Below are 21,928 nucleotides of genomic sequence, written 5' to 3'. Positions count from 1 at the left end.
GCAAATGTTTGCACCTGTCCTAAGTCAGGAATCTGCTGTACAGTAGTTGTCGTTTATTTATGTAATTTATACATGTTTCTAGTTCCTCGTTTTTTTATATAGATTAGACCGTTGGTTTTCCCGTTTGAATGGTTTTACACCTGTTATTTTAGGGCCCTTTATAGCTTGTGGTTTGTGTACATTGACCTATAATGGTTTACTTTTTTTTAAATTGTTATTTGGATGGAGCGTTGTCTCATTGGCACTCACACCACATCTTCCTATATCTATATACCCAAATATCATACTAGAGACACACATCCTCGTTTAACATCGCTATGACCATGAGGGCATTTTGATGTATTGCTATCGCCTAGATTTCCATTACATAACATTCTGCAAGTACTTTTGACCAACCACAAGAACTTGCAGTCATCCAATGATCAGTACTTCAGAACTTTGATTTATCATGTCTAGATATGTTGATTTCACTTATAAAGAGTGATGAAAAGTTGAGAAAAAAACAAAACAAATAAGGAATATATACAAAAAAACTATAACACACATAATGATAACTTTAATATATATCTAATAAATTAAAAAAAGATGGTACAATTTTTTGCTATCTTGGCCATGTATATTAGCAGATAAATACTTAATTATAAGTTTTTAAACTAAGTAAATGTATTTCAAATTTAGACAGCTATGAAATGACAATTCAGTGTTGATAATACAATTGTACTGTGATAATGTCTTTTAAGTAAGATGAAATTGAGAATTTACAAAATCTGAGTTAAAAAATGCTAATTTGGCTAAATTTATTATAGAGCACAAGCTTTTCCAAAACATTTTAATGCAATCAAACACACTTGTAAACTTTCCTAGTGACACTTATGCTTTATAAGAATTTAAAGCATTTGTGTTAGCAAGTTCATCAATATTACTGAATTGATTAGTCTTTTCATGACTTTATTATCAATGCATAACAAATATATAAACTTAGCTTAGATATTTGATGAATATATAAATTCAACCTTAAGTCATGCAACTTTACTACAATCATAACCTTACATCTGAAAGTGGGTTCCTAAAAAGGCGACTCTTTAACATTACACATTTATGTTTGTATTATTTATTATATCCGAAGTTATCTCCCTTCATTTGCCTTACGTCCCTTACAACAAACAAACCAGGCATATCATTCTTTCAACTTTTTAAATAAACTATGTATCTTTATAATAGATTTATAGAATTCAAGTTTTTATAATACATAGCTTTTACTAATATCTAAAATGAAATAAATAAAAATATAGATTATAGTTTTTTTTTCTAAACTTTTTTTTTAATTATTTTTTAGGCAGAATAGTTAACAATACATGTAACAGATTAAGATTGTACATGGATTCATAATACAAATACAAATCTATTTATCTAACATTTCAAATAAAAAATAATAAAAGTACATGTATCAGCTCTAAAAAAAGCTTTTTGTAAATAAAAATAATCAGCAGAACCATGTGTCTTGCCTGCAATTGCTGTCAATATAAGGGTTAATATTGACTGCCAAAAAGTTACTTTTCAGTAAAATATCAAATAGTTAAAATCAAATCTCACTTTTTTCCTTCAGATTGGGTTTCTTGATATTGGATAAACTTATGTCTTAGTTTCTTCAAACTTATGGTGTCTAATAAATTTAATCCCATACTGTTTGGAAAATACTAACTCCTAAAATATCCCAAATCATTATCAGATTACTGGAAAAATAAATATTTTTAAAATTTTGCTTTTACATTATATCTGCATAAAAAAATCTTCTGCAAAAGTATCATTAGGTTCTCTGAATATGAGTTAGCATAAATTTTGGGGATTTTGGTAGCAGTTTACTTAATGAAGGTCTGAAAAAGATACTGATGTCTAAAAAACTTGACAATGAAAAGAATCTACATGTTAATTTAAAAAAATAAATATTAAGGTTGGACAAAGTTTTTGATTTGAATATAAAAACAATATCCAAAGACTAAACATAAAATGTCAAGACTAAACTTAATGATTGGACTAGTAGTCATACTTTGAAAAAGTCAAGGAAGAAGGTATGACCAGGCCAGTTTTTACCCCTTCAATTTGAGAATCCTAAATCTAAAAATAGCATCTTTTTTATGTTTATTAGACATAAATCTAACAATCATTAACATTTATGTTTTTGAATTTCTTGGCTCATGACATAAGACTTTCAGATTGAAATTTTTTACTATTTTCACAATTTCAGGGGCCAAATAACAGCTTTTATCATACTCCTGTGTAAACTACTCTTAATAATTTAAGTTACTGGTATGTCCTTTCATTTAAAATACTTAAGGATGTTCGCCCTCTGTTCCAAAATAATGAGTTTTTAAAAAGACAGTTATAAATTGATAACTATAAAAGCTTGTTTTCGGTTTATAAGCTATGGAAAAGTTGCTGAGAAATGATTCTCTCTAGAATTTTCATAAATTTAACATTTGCACTATTTTTCTGTCAAAAAGAATGAAAATAACAAGGATTTAATAATTTTTTAATAATAAAGATGGTATTTAAAACTATATGTTATCAAATAATGAAAAGAAAAGTAGGGGTTAGTGGACAAAATGTTTAAAAGCAAGAAGTGGATAAAATCAGAGGATTCCAAATATCAGGCTATTTTTTTTCAATAAACCAAGAGGAGCGATCATCCTTAAAGATGCGTCAATTCACAAATAAACTCCTCTGCATTTGACATGTTTGCATATTTATCTCCAACGCAATGGCTTTTCTTGTGGAAAAATTTGTGGCATATCTGGCATTGGACCTGTAAAATATAAAGTTTTATTTAAAATCATTAATTTTGCAAAGGGATAAATTACCTTATGATTATGGTCTTTTAGTGTACTGACTTCATTTTGAAACAAGAATGTGTCCTCAGTACACGAATGCCCCACTCGCACTATCATTTTCCATGTTCAGTGGACCGTGAAATTGGGGTAAAAACTCTAATTTGGCATTAAAATTAGAAAGATCACATCATAGGGAACATGTGTACTAAGTTTGAAGTCGATTGGACTTCAACTTCATCAAAAACTACCTTGACCAAAAACTTTAACCTGAAGCGGGACAGACGGACGAACGAACGGACAAACGAACGGACGGACGAACGGACGGACTAACAGACGGACGAACGGACGCACAGACCAGAAAACATAATGCCCCTCTACTATCGTAGGTGGGGCATAAAAATGTGAGATAAATATCCTTGGATACTTTTCATTGGTTAATTGATTGTTGTTTGCATAATGTCAATTGGCAAATATTTTTGAATTTGAAGTCCATTAACATTTGCACTTTATGACCAATGCAACCTTACATAGAGTATGGAATCGACAACCACAAGGTATTACTGTTTTGGTGATTGACATTTATGATAACATTCTCTGACCATTACTCTACTATAAAACCCTGAGGCTTAATTTAAATAAAATAAAAAAAAAGTTTCAATTATTTTTAAACATTACCAATGGTTCTTCCTCAGGATTTGTTGCAAACCCACAACAAGGACAACATCCTTCCATGTGCTCTGAAATGAAACAGAATGAAATATAAATAAGTAGATCAAAAGGTAGTGAATTCAACAACTGACAGCAATTAAGGATAATTCTGAAAACATAAGCTAAAACAAAACATAAGTAGTCTGTATCGGTCACATTATACATTGGTCTGAAAACAGAAATGTTCCCAGGATATAGTTAACAAAAATTAGTGTGCTATATCATGTCTTGGCTTATGACACAGAGAATGGAAGAACAAATTCCACATGATTCAATATATTTTCATTTAGACCTTTGAGCAAAAGAGTCTAACAAAAAGTATATTATATGAAAATAAAAAACAAAGCTGTATCAAGATTCTATCTAAAGAATTACAGTTTTTCCATAACTACCCTATTTATCTTTGGAACAGACTTTTTTATTGTCTTTAGATGACAATAATCATCCTTACAAGTATGCTTTTATCTGACAATAATGTAAGAGATAATTATCAGATATTTAAAAGACATTAAAACTGTATTAGAACTTTCAGTATAATATATATTATGTTAAATAACATATAGCTGAGAGGGTTCCCTTGATTACATTGATTTCCCTTAGTAACAAGAATCTTTATAAAACTTCATAGTTTTGTCTTATTTAAATACCATTACCTTCAAACATCATTAAAGTGTTTTCATTAAAGTGTTTGCCACCTTTTTCCTTTCCCAGTTTGCCTCTGCCTGCGTGATGCCTTCCAAGGAAGATCCTTGAAGGTGTTTCTCAGCAAACTGAAATTAAAAAATTCAGTAGAAAGTTTAAACACGGTTTTGATTCAATTATTGATTCAAATGTCATTAATTTCACAAATCAAAGAGCTGATAGCTCTGAAGTGGAAGAAGGTGAATAAAGGTAACTTGAATTACCATAAAAGCAGCCCCACTTACCCAGGCTGCTTTGTTCCATTATCGTTAAAATGTATTTTTTTTCTTCAAACAAGAAAAGGTCATAAGTACATGGATTTCCCATCCGTACAATCATTTTCTATGTTCAGTTGACTATGAAAATTAGGTAAAATCTTTAATTTGGCAGTAATTAAGAAGATCATATCAAGAGGAACACATGTGTACTAAGTTTCAAGTTGATTGGATTTCAACTTCATCAAAAACTACCTCGACCATAAACTTTATAACCAGAAGCAGGACGGACGGACAGACTAGAAAACATATTGCCCATAAATGGAGCATAAAAATAGTAAGACTTGTTACATACCTGCCAACTTTTGAAAGTTCCCATATGGGTTTTTACTGCACAACAATTTTAAAGGTTACAATTTTTAGCGACGTATTTTGCAAGATCTGGATTGTCTAGAAAAAGTGTCATATTTGTATGATGAACTTACATGCCTTTTCCTTAAGTCTGTTTGCATGATTCTAGTTATATATTAAATCAGTAGAAAAAATATACATGAAGCTAGCAGACCAGGGTTTATTTTCCAGATTAAGAATATTAGATGCTTGTTGAAATTTCCAATTTTGAATTATGCACAAAGATGGACCTTTAACAGGTTGGGAACAACACTCCAAATGAGGGTAACCTAACTGGAAGATCATCACAACCCACTGTAAAAAATGAACACAAAATAGAATTTTTCAATAAAATGCTGAAAATAGGCTTTAAAGTATTAAAATGCATTGCAAAAAACAAATATTTCATTAAATAAATTTAAGTAGAATATTCCTATGATATTCCTTTTCATATTGGATACAAATTTTATTGAGTCTACTGCAGACACTTTGTAGTCAAAGTGTTTCAACTGAGGTACTACACAGGCGTCAAAAGGCGTCATTATGGAGTAAAGGGGGTGGCGTCAAAAAGCGTCATTATGGAGGAAAGGGTTAAGTACTGAATGGTCAAAACATCATGTTTTTTTATCGACATAAATTTTGTCATAAATGTAACCAAATGATGTAGAAATTGTGTTTTTTCTTCAAATTTCCATCAAATTGTAATGTTTATAGTTCCATTATTGCCTCTCTATTTGAATAAAATAAAATAATAAGAAGAATCTGTTTCTTGTTTTGTTTTGTTTTGTTTTTGACAAATGATTGTTCACTGCTAGCAAATAAATCATTATATTTATATATCTTATCCTTTGTATAAAGAAAATTTATTTAAAAAATATAATAAAGATCCATATATTCGATCATCCTATTTTAGTGCTTTAAAGCATTATAGAAAATCTAGAAAAAATACAATACGTCTCTATAGACAAAATTTAGTAAATCAGCTTGATAATTTAAAAGATAACAATCCTAAAGCTTACTGGAAACTTCTGAATAAATTTTTAAGTGAAGGTGGTGATTCTAGAGTGCAATCTCAAGACAATATATCAGCTGAAGAATGGTTGAACTATTTTAGGGAATTAAATACTGCTAAAGATATAAATAACCAGGATCTAAATAAATTGTTAGCTGAAGCAGAGAAATGTAAGCAATTTAATGAGCTAGATTTTAAAATTTCTGAAAAAGAGGTTCTTGATGCACTGAAATCTTTAAAAAATAAAAAAGCCTGCGGATTTGACCAAATATCAAATGAAATGTTAAAATATGGTTTTCTACATTTTTCTCAACCCCTTTTGAAAATATTTAATAATGTCCTAACTTGTGGAATTTTTCCTAAAATTTGGTGTAAAAGTTTTTTAACTCCTATACATAAGTCAGGTGACACCTCAGAACCTAGCAATTACAGAGGAATTGCAATAATTAGTAATATTGGAAAGTTGTTTACCAGAATATTAAATAATAGATTAGAAAAATATTTAGAAAAGCATGGCATTATATCCCAAGAACAAATTGGTTTCTCTAAAGGTAAAATGACTAGTGATCATCTTTTTGTCTTAAAAACTCTAATAGATAAACACACACAAAAAGGTTCAAAACCATTATACACATGTTTTGTTGACTTTAGAAGAGCTTTTGATACGGTTAATCACACAGGACTGTTTTATAAACTTAGTAAAATTGGAGTAGGAACTCATTTTTATAATATAATCAAAAGTATGTATTCTAATAACATACTATGTATAAAAACACGAAACATGTTAACTTCAGACTTTAGATCATATATTGGAGTAAGACAAGGAGATAATCTTAGCCCAATCTCTTTAAAATATTTATAAATGATTTTAAATCTTTATTAGATGAAACCTGTGACCCAGTATTGCTATCAAATGTTTCATTAAATTGTCTTCTTTATGCTGACGATCTTGTACTGCTTTCTGAATCTAAAAAAGGTTTACAGAATGCACTAAATAAGCTGGAAATTTATTGTCAAAATTGGGGGTTAGAAGTTAATTTAAAAAAAACAAAGTCTGTAGTTTTTAATACATCTGGCCGTATTAAAGATGCACAGCTTTCATATAAAGACACGTACATCCAAAGTACCCAACATTATACTTATCTTGGCATAACTTTTAGTGCATCTGGCAGCTTTTCAGAAGCCAAAAACATGTTATATAAAAAAGGCTTAAAAGCATTCTTTAAATATACAAAATATTTTACTAATTATAAACCTAATATCTCCACTCTAATGCACATTTTTGATCACACAGTGAAACCTGTATTATTATATGGTTCAGAAATATGGGGCTGTTTTAATTCAAAAAAGTTAAATAATGACACAGAACTTAATTATTTCTATAGATTATGTAAAGATCTAAAAAATGAAAAAGTGCATCTAAAATTCTGAAGATTTACATTAGGAGTGAATAAGCACGCAACAAATTTAGCCATATTTGGCGAATTAGGTCGTTATCCTCTAATGATAGATATTTTAACAAACATGATTAAATATTGGAAAAGAATTCATATTAAAAATAATATTTTATTAACAAATGCATACTCTCTCTCAAATACATTATCTAAAGCTGGGAAGAATTGTTGGGCTAGTAGTATTGATGCTATCTTAAAATTACTTGATTTAAAAGAGTATCAGGTGCTCTCATCTAAAATAAACATTAGAAATATGGTGAAAAAGAAATTATATTTAAAGTATTGCAGCATATGGAAGAAAGAATTATTTAATGATAAAAGACAAAATAAGACCTCTGGAAATAAACTTAGAACTTATCGATTATTTAAACCAAATTTTAATTTTGAGCCTTACTTATTGAAATTACCATATATTCAAAGATGTGTTTTAACAAGATTTAGAATTGGAGCTCACAAACTTGAAATAGAAAAAGGTCGTTATTTTAATATTAAACTAGAAAATAGAATATGCAAACTCTGTAATGAGGAAATAGAAGATGAGATGCATTTTCTTTTAACATGTAAAACTCTGGATAATGTTAGAAATCCCTTTCTAAGCAAAATATATAGTAAAAATAAAAATATTTCAAAACTTGATAACAAATCTCTTTTTATTTGGCTAATGGGAAATGAAGATAAAAACATTTTGATAATAATTTGTCAGTTATTAGAGGTTTTAAATATAAACAGAAATACAATATTAAATTAGATTTTCTCTATATAAAATTATGTATGATCAAATATGCATTTACATAAGTTATTTCTTTTACATTTGATAAATTATTAGTATATACTACGAGGTGTGCTGTCCAATAAAGGGACCAGAGTAACAGACTATTGGTCATATTGTATTATATATGTTTATTATTTACAAATTGCCTACTTCATTTTCTTTAATATTATATCAATCAACTAAATCAAAATCAATCATATTATGTTTAACCTATTTTGAATTTACTTTACATTATGTTTGAAAATTGTATTATAATTATTCTGCTCATTCTGGGCGCCGTGATTGGCAAATAAAATATTTGTTGTTTGTTTGTTTGTATATATTTTTGTTCATGTCTTCATCTCCTTATCATTTGTAAATGTATAGACAAATAAGAAAGAAATAAGCTCCACATGTATATTTGCAACATCGTAAATTAATTAAAAACACATTCTGTTGTAAACAAAATTATGATATAAACTTCAATTTAATCCTTGAAAGGAGGTCTAGATTGCTAAAATAATTATAAATTTTAATTTTTTTATTTGTCCAAAATCATTTAAATTCATTTAATCAACATCCTTTTATGATTATTTGATTAAAATATTAATCATTTATAGTCTTTTTACAATTTACATTTTTAAAAGCAAAATAACTGAAAACAGGATAAAACAAAGGGAAGTAACAAAAAAGTATTTCAATATTCCCAATACACATCGTTTTGATAACACAACAGCAGTTAGCCGGAGGTAAACATCGTTGATTACCAGTATGTTTGACACCCAAGCTGTCAAGTGAAGCCATATAATTATACATCTTCTTTGATGTTCAGGTAAAATTTAACACAGGTGTCAATCACACCCGTACAGTAGTAAGAAATGATCAAATATGGCGTCTGAAAAATTTCATACACGGGAGTTTTTTCTCCTAAACGGGAGGTTCACATGTATGTTACGAAGGGCATCTAATTCACATGACAAAGGAAAACCATGAATAAAGACAACACTTTATATATCCTTTTTATTTATATAAAAAAACAAAATCTTCTTGTCTGCAGGATTGCAAATTCGTAACTTCAAGGGCGAACTTGTAAACAGGGCGAGTTGTCCCGATACCAAATTCACGCATGCGTAATACAAATATCTACAGTTAAAACATCCTGTTACAAGTAAACAAATAACGTTCATGTGGATGAGATGAAATCTAATAATTAACATAAATAAAAGGGTCATATTTACGATAGTGATTGTTTTACAATCATAATTTACAAATTAAATGATTCAGATGCCTAATCATGTGTAAAAATCGGTGTCAGGAATCTAAGTTGTTTTGAAATTGTAATACACGAAATGAATGCGGCATACGGAGACTCAATGCCAATGGTCAGCCCCTTAAGTCTTCAGAAGACTTGACGTCTTCTTCCACTAAAAACTAGTTTATATCTTCTTAACTTCCTGCACATTAGATTTTTAATAAACAAGTTTTTTGGTGCTTAGTCCAACTTATATCAATTTATTATAATATATGAGAAAACTACATACAGAGAATTTATTATTTGTTGAATAAATCTAAAACGGTTTATAATAAATTATTCTAAATGTGTTTAGTTGATATATTTGTAATATGCAGTTGAATTATCTCCCCTTTAATTGAGCATAGTTTGACACAAGACATCATACATGGTTAAACTGTATAGCATTACCATTAAACAATATATCCCGCAACTGGACCCATCCTGTTGTTTCGAATGGTCTGGGATATGTAGTGTCCAGTTTATTTGGCCATATTCTGGATGCAGCATTTCCAGTTGCCTTGTGTATTTTCTAAAAAAATATAAAAAAAAGTTGAATTTCTAGTACATACATGTAGCTTAAAACTTGACACTCTTTTACTTAGTTTTTTTTTATATTTATGACAAATTAAAGTAAAATAATCTATAGAATTAAAACTATATTCTTAATTTATGTAATTGAAATGAAATTTCTTAGCTATGTAATTAATACAATGTCTATAAATAAATATTTGTAATAGATTTACAGATAACCTTGATTTATTAAAAGAACCTACCTCCAGTTTGAAAGAACCATTCTCTCCTGGAGATTAGTTTCTCCTAGTGGATTAAGAAAAATGATCCTCTGCAGTTGTGGTTCAACAATCTAAAATTAAATATAAATTCTGGTTTGGGTATTTGTAATTTTGTATTGTGAAAGTGTGATAAGCAGTTCATACTCTGCATTAACCAATTGAGTCAGGTAATGTATAAAAAGATAATTTGTCAGCTATGCTTCCAAAATGTTATATAGGACTATTTTGACTAATTTAAAAAAGTAAAAAAATATGATGTGATTGCCGATAAGACATCTTTTCTAAAGAGACCAAATGACAGAGAAAATATCAACTATAGTTCACTGTACAGCCTTCAACAATGAGGAAAGAATAAATAGAGGAGCATAGTTGTAAATACTTTTGGTAAAAATCATTTTCAGATAAATGTAAGCAGATTGAACATCTATTTTACATTAACAGTCATATTATGTTACAATTGTTTCATACAAAGACTTCATGAACACTTTGTGTCATGGTTCTGCATGACTGGTTAAATAAACACTGTTCTTTTCTCTTCTAGTCTGTCCATATAAGCATTTGATAATTTGGCATTATTAAGTTGTTCAGAAATTAAGACTGGCTTGTTTATTAAGGCCTCTTCATGTTTATTTCAATTTACTCTTTTGCTTTAACTCATAATATAACATCAAAATTCTTATCAGCAAATTCCAGTGTCCACGTTGATGATATGCGCCCATGATAACGTCATATGGTTCAAACTTATTCTGAAATTATACAATTTTTTTTTAATTCAACAAGAAAAATTTATAAGTAAAACATGGACATGTTGAATTATTCATATTTCCAAACGGTTGTTTTTACAGTTAGAGTTTTCAGGTTATGTAAAATGTTGTTTAACTAATCCAGAGTCAAATAGTTATATCTAGTATATTGTAGATATAAAATCAAAACTTTTCTTATTAAAAAAAATAAAATAAAATAAACTTTCTTATTCAAATATTTATAATTTACCAGGTAAATATCCGGAAAAGTAATAAATACAAAATGTGGAAATGTATACTTTAAATTTGCGGAAACGTAGTATTGGGACTTTGAAAAATTAGTGGAAATGCAATACACCCATTTTGTGTTATGGATCGATACTCCATATCCTTTGTTTTTTTATAATTGAAATTAAAACTAGGTATCAATGACGGGACCATTAAATTCACATTTACATCAGCAAATTAAAATCTGACAATGGAAGAGATGCTATGACAGTTGGTTCTGTAGAGAATCTTATTTGAAAGGGCATTACCATCAAAAACTAAATTAACATGAAAATGCTACCCTTATGCACATCTACATTTTATGATCTAACAAAAAGTCCAAAGTTAAATGTTGAAAGAGTTGGGATGATAAGATTGAATAAATAGTACCGTCTCATTCCGTCCTGGTACATATTGACCATTAAGGATGTTATTGGTCGTGCTGACCAATTCATGGCGCACTTTTATTGTCCCCTTATCATTTTCTACCTGGGACAGGTGGGAAATGTATGCGTCCATAACCTGAAAGTACAGAATACAGTTATCATCTATTGTATGCTACAACAATTAATAAACCAATGACATACAACATAAGTATGAACTAGAGGCTCTCAAGAGCCTGTGTCGCTCACCTGTTAATGTGTTTACTGATGTCGGCCATCTTCGTTGGTAGGCGGGGTCATTAGACACTTTTTTTTAAAATAGATACCCTAGTACAATGTATTATGATTGTAGCGAAGTTTGGTTAAATTTGGACAAGTCGTTTTAGAAAAGATTTTTATACAAGTTACAAAAATGACGAAAAGTTGTTCAATATTGACTATAAAGGGCAATAACTCCTTAAGGGGTCCTCTAACAATTTTGATCACGCTGACTTATTTGTAGATCTGACTTTGCTGAACATTATTGCTGTTTACAGTTTATCTCTATCTATAATAGTATTCAAGATAATAACCAAAAACTGCAAAATATCCTTAAAATCACAAATTTTAGGGCAGCAACCCAACAACCGGTTGTCCGATTCAACTCAAAATTTGTGAGGGGATATATCTTATTCTGATGGACATTTAAATGTTGAAAGATTTGCCCTAAATGTCTTAGTTTCAAAGATATAAAGCAAAAACTGCATTTTACCACTATGTTCTAATTTTAGCCATGTCGGCCATTTTGTTTAGTAGGCTGGGTCATCGGACACATTTTTTAAACTATAAACCACAATGATAATTGTGGCCAAGTTTGGTTAAATTTGGCAAAGTAGTTTTGGAGAAGAAGATTTTTAGAAAAGTTACAAAAAATGACCAAAAGTTGTTAAAAATTTACTATAAGAGCAATAACTCCTTAAGGGGTCAACTGACAATTTTGGTCATGTTGACTTATTTGTAGGTCTTACCTTGCTGAACATTATTGCTGTTTACAGTTTATCTCTATCTATAAAAATATTCAAGATAATAACCAAAAACAGCAAAATTTTCCTAAAATTACCAATTCAGGGGCATCAACCCGACAACCGGTTGTCCGATTCATCTGAAAATTTCAGGGCAGATAGATCTTGACCTGATAAACAATTTTACCCCATGTCAGATTTGCTCTAAATGCTTTGGTTTTTGAGTTATAAGCCAAAAACTGCATTTTACCCCTATGTTCTATTTTTAGCCATGGCGGCCATCTTGGTTGGTTGGCCGGGTCACGCCATACATTTTTTAAACTAGATATCCCAATGATGATTGTGGCCAAGTTTGGTTTAGTTTGGCATGGTAGTTTCAGAGGAGAAGATTTTTGTAAAAGATTACTAAGATTTACGAAAAATGGTTAAAAATTGACTATAAAGGCCAATAACTCCTAAAGGGGTCAACTGACCATTTTAAATATGTTGACTTATTTGTAGATCTTACTTTGCTGAACATTATTGCTGTTTACAGTTTATCTCTATCTATAATAATTAATATTCAAGATAATAACCAAAAACAGCAAAATTGCCCTAAAATTATCAATTCAGGGGCAGCAACCCAACAACCGGTTGTCAGATTCATCTGAAAATTTCAGGGCAGATAGATCTTGACCTGATAAACAATTTTACCCCCATGTCAGATTTGCTCTAAATGCTTTGGTTTTTGAGTTATAAGCCAAAAACTGCATTTTACCCCTATGTTCTATTTTTAGCCATGGCGGCCATCTTGGTTGGTTTGACGGGTCACGCCACACATTTTTTAAACTAGATACCCCAAGGATGATTGTGGCCAAGTTTTGTAGAATTTGGCCCAGTAGTTTCAGAGGAGAAGATTTTTGTAAAAGTTTACGGACGACGGACGACGGACGCGGGACGACGGACGACGGACGCCAAGTGATGAGAAAAGCTCACTTGACCTTTCAGGTCAGGTGAGCTAATAAGGACATAATTTCATTTTCAAAAAATTAATGAAATGTATATTACCATATTAACTTAATATGCTCATCCGATTTCAACAAATTAAAAATAATGTCATCATACCTTAAAAGTACATTTTATTTTGGAAGAGCTATCTGTGGGATATTTGTGTCACTGGTAACCATGCCACATCTTTTCATTTTTATAATGCGTTTTGAAAATAATCATCATTTCATTATCTAATTAACTAAGGCCAAACTATTAATTAATAAAACCTTGTGATAAAGCTCATACCATATCAAAATGCAATTCATAATTCTTCAACAAAATAGTGATCAACTTAAGAAAAGAGTCAATTAAACTTAAAAACAAAATTTAAGGTCAAGTAACAGTAAATGAACGCCGTCTAGCGGATTCTGCGAAATATTGTGATGTTTTGTACGAATTACGTCCCTTTGACCAGATTTTACAATGTTAAAATTGCACCCGACGACTTTTCGATGGGACAACGTCAACGGTAAATTTGACAGAAAGTATGTTACTTCTAGGAGAATGAACTTGTTTTTCTAAAATTAAAAATGGAAAATGAATATGAAAACAGTCCCGAAGACGATCTTCAAATGAAAATCAGGACGTAGGGTGGTAGAGTTTGTATATCTGTCGACCAGTTAAAACAAGTGTGAAAACTGTTGCTCACTACTATTTCTACATAATTGTGATGAGAAAAAACAGTGTGGTCTCGGAAGTATTCTATATGTAGTATGTCAAAACTGTCCTTTCAAAAACCCTATATTCACTGGGAAAAGACATCGTCTAGCAGAAAATAAGCAGAAGGGTGCAAGTTTGGGACATTAATACTAAAGTTAAAACTTAGTATTGTACGGTAAGACTATAATATCTCCCATATTTTGAAAATTATCACACCAGTCGGAACAAGTAAAAATATTTTCAAATTAGGCAAAAGGAAATGAACCACATAAACTAATACTGGTCATAAATTCGCCGCTGCTGTCAGTCAGTCATAGATGGCACTAAACTATAAACACTTAAATTAATTAACCTTGTTCACGGTTGGAACAATAGTTTAATATTCATACACAGTTTTTAGACTATAACAAATTAAAATTAAGCAAAAATGATGTTTCACAATCATTAAGGAAGGTGGCTTGTCATATTTTGGATTTTTTGACAGGTTTTCAGAATCCTCTGGTTGTATCCATTTGAATGCCTGGAAAAAATTACCCCGGTGACCCCCATTTTTCTTTTTATAAATCTTTTACATGTATAATGATAAGCAATCTGTAAAAGTTTTATAAAATTTTAATTACTTTTTAACAGTTTTTAAGAACTTCAACTTGTCAATGATAAAGCTATGAAAAGTCAAGAGAGAATATTTTCCCGTCAAAATTTCAATAGCAAATATCTCAAAAACAAGCACGACGACCTATATATTTTTTTTGCTCTTTAGATTCCTTTAATAACCCTCTATCTATATAAATTAGTGTTTTGAAAAGTTAATTACTTTGAAACTGAGAAGCGAACTCCCTTAATACATCGCTACATTTTGTAATCTAACGCTGTTTTTTTTTTTTTTTGTAATGGTGCTTTCTTTCACGTCTGCAATTTCGATGTTAAAAATAGAACACAAATCTTTAAATAGATACATGTATAAATAGTATATGGTTTGAAGATTTATACAGGGCTTAGTATCCTAATAGTATTGATTCGTATGGTTGTCTCCTCAAAGGAAATTGTTATATATATATGGGTAAAAATTAACCGAATAAATAAAAAGTGTACCTTAGCTGAAAGTAGCATCTCAAATATACAATAGAACTGTTCTCAATTCTATTTCACTCATAAAACTTGAAGGTTGAGAACGAGATTATATCGATCACCTCTATATCATAGTACTACTATACATGTATATACCGACTGAAAAATTTGCACACGGTGTCATAGACTTTCAGTACCTAAATGTAAATCCCGTAAGTAGTCAGTACTTCAATAAGACAGCAACCAGACAACAACACAAGGCCAAAAGAAATCCCGGATTTAAAAACATGAAATACCGAGGTCCCGAATTTATAGAAATTTCAATCCCGCCATACCGAAATTCGAAAAAAGAATAGCCTCATCCATAAAGGATCGATCCCGAAATCCCGTGCTGAAAAACACCCGATCCCGGAGTCCCGTTTAAGGTCCCCCCTCATTTGTGTAGATGGACTAAATAACAAAACACAATCTTACCAGTCATGTCTCAGCCTGCGATTTTTTTTTATTTTTTTTTCGGTTTTGGGGGGGGGGGGGGGGGGGGGAGGGGGTGTAGACATATCAAACATAAATATGTAAATCTGTTTTCTGTCATATGTCTCAACCTCCGTTAATTTGGTTTCGGAAATGTTTTTACACGATGTATTTTCTGGAAAATACACTGTACTACAAAGACTACAAATGTCTTGAGAGAAAGCGAAATTCAGACTGAGAGAGAAGCACAATTATTTATTGTCACATATATTTAGATCTCAAAGGGAGTTGCAGAATAAGGAATACTGGCGAATGTCAAAATTGAACAAAAAAGTTTGCAAAATTATAAAGAATAACAACGGAAAATAAAATAATTATTTAATATAATAGTGTAGACCATGTACAGAATTTTACAAAATCGTTACATGTAATTGAAGATTTTACAAAATAAGCGTTACTTAGTATATCTAAAGATAAAGAACATTTAGGTCCACACTTCATAAGGACCCTTAAAAATCGTTGGATTATCTCGGTGTTGCTGGTCAGTAATGAATCAAAAAATCACTGGTCAATTTAAAGGTTGTTGTAAGTGATGCAATATATTCTTATTTTCCTGTTCCCCTTATGTAACTTCCAGTTTTATTAAGTTTACATTCATCAAAGCCTTAGTTTAATTTATTTTCCTGTCATTACTACCCCTCCCCCCCCCCCTTTATTTGTCGCATGTTGTGTATCATGTACTGATTCTATATATACTTCGAGCATACATATGTACACTTATGGAACAATAACCATTTAGTAAACTTTTAAAACGTTTTTGACTTGTATACAATAAATTTTATACAGAACAAAAAAGATATTAACAAAGATGTCAGTTTGTCTGCGTGTTTTACTTGTTAACTTGAAGATGTATAAATAACCACACGACACTCTTTCAAGAATTTGTAGAATCATTTATATAATGTTTGTTTAGATATGCGATGTTAAGCAGCAGTATATGGACAGAACACATTCTGTCGTGGTATAGTACCAAAACACAAGCAATTACATGTTCAGCTGCTAAAAAAACCATTTTTTTTCAAAAGTGGCCAAATCATATATTGGAACCGAGAAAAAGTGTAAACAGATGACTTACAAGATAGTCTAATAGATTTATAAATTGGTTAACCAAAAATGACAAAGTTCAACTATCTCTCATTAGAGCAAATATTAATAAAGATCAAAACCCTGACCACATGCAAACAGACAGCAAAGTACGTTCTAGGATTCAAACTGTAGATGTTTTGCGGAATAACTATAAACTATAAAGGGGGACGGACGGACAGAAGGACAAGCGGCCAGACGGAATGACGGACGGACATCTTTTATTGCGTCAACTTGTAGACAGTAACCCTGATGATTTCTATTTTTAAGATTTTACCATTTTTGCGTTCATGTACTTACAACGTATTGTTGTCTGAATTAGTAATTGTTTTAGATATGTATATTGATAATGAACATACATGTATCACATTTTTTACAACGTATAATTTCTTTTTAAAATGTACCATAAAAGAGGGTCTGATTGGGGTTTACGAAATACAGAATAATGGGCAAAAATTGCAGAATAAAATGCAAAAAAGAAAAAAAAGAAAAGTGTATAATGAGGTGCTAAAATATAAAGAATAAAGAATATTGGTTATACTAAATAAAAATTTATGATAATTATCCAGACTCTTATGATAAAAAGAATCTATCAATACGAAACACATAATCATCATGCATAATCAACACGAAGAACGTTGGAAATTATTAGCATGATAACTTGACGTTATATAATAAAAATTACGACATCACGAATTTTGATGGTTTTTTTTGTCTAAATGTTGGGTTTGCGTCGCTTCTACAGGGAAAACGAAGTCGGTGACCATATTTTTTAATATCATCTAATTCGTAAGACAAAGAGGAAAAAAATATTAATTTAAAAAAAAATTCTATGGAGCGGTTCTCGTGATTTATACCAGAAACCGAAAATTGTAGAAGAAAAATATAGATTTACCCTATATATTCAATGTAATTTAGTACCCTCTTGGACCATTTTAAAAATGGATTTTTCTTGAAAACGAAGTCGGTGACATATACTTTTTTTTTTACATTTTCTGATGTATATTTTCAATATCTAATTGAGTTCTAAGTTTTAAAAAAATCTATGGACTAGTTTATTTACTGATCCTGACCTTAAGGGTGTTGATCTTATCATATTTGAAAAACTTCAATGATTTTGACGATTTATGCTACTTCTCAATATTCAATTTTAAAATTCACAAGGTTAACAAATAGGATCCAAGTTTTTAATTAGGTACATATAATTTATATATGTTTTTTTTTAGAGTACACATTATGTTTATTAGTATTACAGCTACATGAATATATTTACTTTGTCAGTTAACCAACTATGTTCATTGAGTGAACCAATGTCCTCATATGTGATAACATTGCCGTATACCTTAGCCAGAAAATACCGCTGGTTAACACTCTTTGCCCAAATCTTTTCCACCTTATTCTTAGCTGAAAATATAAATGCATTCCAGATTATCTAAAATATAATAATATTTTTCTTTCAAAGTCATAGGTATTGTTATTCTATTAGCAAGTTTATCTATCATTATCAATATTATACACAGCAATAACACTTAATATGATTGATCGTTACATGATTAAGGCACTTTGTTTTTATATCTTAATTGTGTTACATTATGACAATTCAGAACTTTTTAGCTTGCTTTGTTCATTGCTGAAAAGTCATATTTCAACACATAATTGCTTATATCTACATCATTTGGTCTTTGGTTGAAAGTGGTTTCATTGGCAATCATACTTTTATATATAGATTAAATTGTTGGTCTTCCCCCTTGAATGGTTTTTAACTAGTCATTTTTAGGCCCTTTATAGCTTGCTGTTTGGTGAGCCAAGGCTCCATGTTGAAGCCATACTTTGATCTATAATAGTTTTTCTTTTACAAATCGTGACTTGGATAGAGAGTTATCTCATTGGTATTAATACCACATCTTCTTATATCTATCATCATATTTTTTTTTCTATTTTCTTTCTTTACATAGCAAAATTATTGATAACTCCTTTGAATCTCAAAATTCAATTAGTCCTAGTATATGTATGAACTTAAATGTTAACAATGTTATGATTATGAAGTAATATTCAAAGATAATAAAATATAAAAGATCAACGCATGCATTGAAGAAGGTGGAATTTTCATGGTGAAAGTAGAAAACCTTTTTGCACATCAATCTCTGTTTCTGTTGGGTCAGTTGAGACTGAAGGAACAAGAAAACGATAAAGATAAATATAAATTATTTGGCAATCTAAAAGTGAAATATTCGTTTTTAATTATGTACATATTATTTTTTTAATAAGGGGAGATAAATTGGCTGTCGTCTTATCATATTTACTGTAAAAACACTGCAATGACATGTGCACTAAGCAATGAACAGATAACATTGAAAATTCATGGAATTGTAGAATATGATTTGAATATATGAAAATAGATAAAGATTTCTACTCTTACTTCATTGAGGAGAATAACTTTTGTGTTATTTGGTAATAATTAGAATATATGGTTGTTAGCTTGTCATCTTGTCCTTTAAGTCTTTATCACTCTACAATTTTTTTAAATAATTAATCCATTCTATATCCAGATATCTATCATTCCAATTTGTTTTCAAAATCCAAATTTCTGATGCTTTGTTGTTTTTACAGATAAATTCTCTAAGAAAATCTAGACACACAGACAGAGAAGCACCCTCATACAAGTCCTATTGTGTAAAAAGTAATGTGGTCTTTGAAACATTAAGCATTTGGTATATAACGACATATATCTAAAAAACTGTGGTTTCATTTCATCAATTGTGGGAAGCTCATTGTTTGTTCTTTGTCTAAGGACATTTTTAAAATTTTTAAACACTGACCTTCTAATGTTACATTTGATGATCCAACTTGATCTGTAAAATTTATTCATGCTATTATTTCTGTTACATTACCAACAATTTTGATTATGCTTGTTCATATCATATAGTAAATCACAACTACAACAACACAGCTTAGTATATTATCAAGTTTAATTTTGGACCCCGATTTGGACCAACTTGAAAACTGGGCCAATAATCAAGAATCTAAGTACATTTTTAGATTCAGCATATCAAAGAACCTAACTGATTCATTTTTTGTCAAAATCAAACTAAGTTTAATTTTGGACCCTTTGGACCTTAATGTAGACCAATTTGAAAACGGGACCAAAAGTTAAGAATCTACATACACAGTCATGACAGTTAGATTCGGCATATCAAAGAACCCCAATTATTCAATTTGGATGAAATCAAACAAAGTTTAATTTTGGACCCTTTGGGCCCCTTATTCTGTTGGGACCAAAACTCCCAAAATCAATACCAACCTTCCTTTTATGGTCATAAACATTGTGTTTAAATTTCATAGATTTCTATTTACTTATACTAACGTTATGGTGCGAAAACCAAGAAAAATGCTTATTTGGGTCCCTTTTTGGCCCCTAATTCCTAAACTGTTGGGACCTAAACTCCCAAAATCAATACCAACCTTCCTTTTGTAGTAATTAACATTGTGTTTAAATTTCATTGATTTCTATTTACTTAAACTAAAGTTATTGTGCGAAAACCAAGAATAATGCTTATTTGGGCCCTTTTTTGGCCCCTAATTCCTAAACTGTTGAAACCAAAACTCCCAAAATCAATCCCAACCGTTCTTTTGTGGTCATAAACCTTGTGTCAAAATTTCATAGATTTCTATTAACTTAAACTAAAGTTATAGTGCGAAAACCAAGAAAATGCTTATTTGGGCCCTTTTTGGCCCCTAATTCCTAAAATGTTGGGACCAAAACTCCCAAAATCAATACCAACCTTCCTTTTGTGGTCATAAACCTTGTGTTAAAATTTCATAGATTTCCATTCACTTTTACTAAAGTTAGAGTGCGAAAACTAAAAGTATTCGGACGACGACGACGACGACGACGCCAACGTGATAGCAATATACGACGAAAATTTTTCAAATTTTGCGGTCGTATAAAAACTGTTAACTGTTTTAGAGCCACTGTCTGTAATCTGTTTTGTTAAAATTTGCGATGTTGTTAACTGTTTATTTGAAATTGAGATTCCTGTTATCTGTTACTTGATACTTAAAGTGTTCACTGTTTTTGACGTTATTTTCTCTGTTCACTGATCTTAACAGGTATTTCAAGAATCACATTAAAATTTGCTGTCCATCTCTTTCTTTACGTTGCTTCCGCAAAGGAGTAACATAAACAGCATATATATGTAACTGTACATGTCTTTAAAAAATCCTTGAGTATAGTAAATCCTTGATAAAATAGAGAATGGAAATGAGGAAAATGTCAAAGAAACAGAAGGCCGACCAAATAGAAGAAACAACCCAACGCAGCGAGAAAATTATGCACTAGGGTGGGGTGTCAATTCACAGATAGGAAAACACGTAGAATTGGCACTCATAATTTTTAAACACTCTCTTTCCCTTCCTTCCTAATAAATAAGGCTTTAAAATATTTGAGTTTTGCATGTGTATATTTATGGAAAGAGAATCGTCCATAGATTTGATTTCCAATAGTAATAATGGTGAAATATAATCTCTTGTTTTGTGTGTGTGACTATGGCAACAATCAGCATTTATTTGATACCAAATATTGCAAAATAGGGGTTGAACATGTCACAAAGATCTCAAAAATTTGGTCCAAAGGAAAATTTCAATCAATAAGAGTGATACCTTCCCTGAAACCATAGACATATATCTATCAAAAGATAAAAAAAATCATATGCATTTCTGTCGTTTTTCCATAAAATTGAATTGAAAAGATCGAGCCTCAAATCTTTCTTGAAAAACAATACAAAATTTCTAAATCTATGGCGGTACGGATAGGAACGTATGGACGGTCAAACTAAAAATGGCTTATAAAACATGTTAAAAACAATCTAAATGTTCATATAAACCCACTAGGAAGGCTATATTATTATTCAACTATCTAAAAATCAATTCAATTGTACAAAAACTTTTATATTTAGAAAATTCACCATGGCTATAATGCGAAACTAAACTTGTACTGTGTATTGGTATACCTGAAGCTGTCTCCTAAGTGAGCAATTATT

The 21,928-nt window shown here is 30.3% G+C and overlaps 1 protein-coding gene across 1 annotated transcript; it reads right to left on the bottom strand.

Moving 5' to 3' along the window:
- Positions 1–541: 541 nt before the first annotated feature.
- LOC139528704 (uncharacterized) lies at positions 542–19,744 on the bottom strand. The gene is made up of 9 exons (XM_071324831.1): positions 19,709–19,744; positions 19,016–19,057; positions 18,163–18,293; positions 11,525–11,656; positions 10,107–10,195; positions 9,742–9,862; positions 4,190–4,306; positions 3,504–3,565; positions 542–2,803 (listed from the first exon to the last, which is right to left on the bottom strand). The coding sequence occupies exons 4-7, from the start codon at positions 11,651–11,653 to the stop codon at positions 4,202–4,204; spliced, it is 444 nt and encodes a 147-aa protein (XP_071180932.1). The 5' UTR covers positions 11,654–11,656; positions 18,163–18,293; positions 19,016–19,057; positions 19,709–19,744; the 3' UTR covers positions 542–2,803; positions 3,504–3,565; positions 4,190–4,201.
- Positions 19,745–21,928: the final 2,184 nt, after the last annotated feature.

This window comes from Mytilus edulis, chromosome 1 (genome assembly GCF_963676685.1).
Source record: "Mytilus edulis chromosome 1, xbMytEdul2.2, whole genome shotgun sequence".
Classification (NCBI taxonomy): Eukaryota; Metazoa; Mollusca; class Bivalvia; order Mytilida; family Mytilidae; genus Mytilus; species Mytilus edulis.
This window is presented reverse-complemented; position numbering and strand designations above follow the sequence as displayed.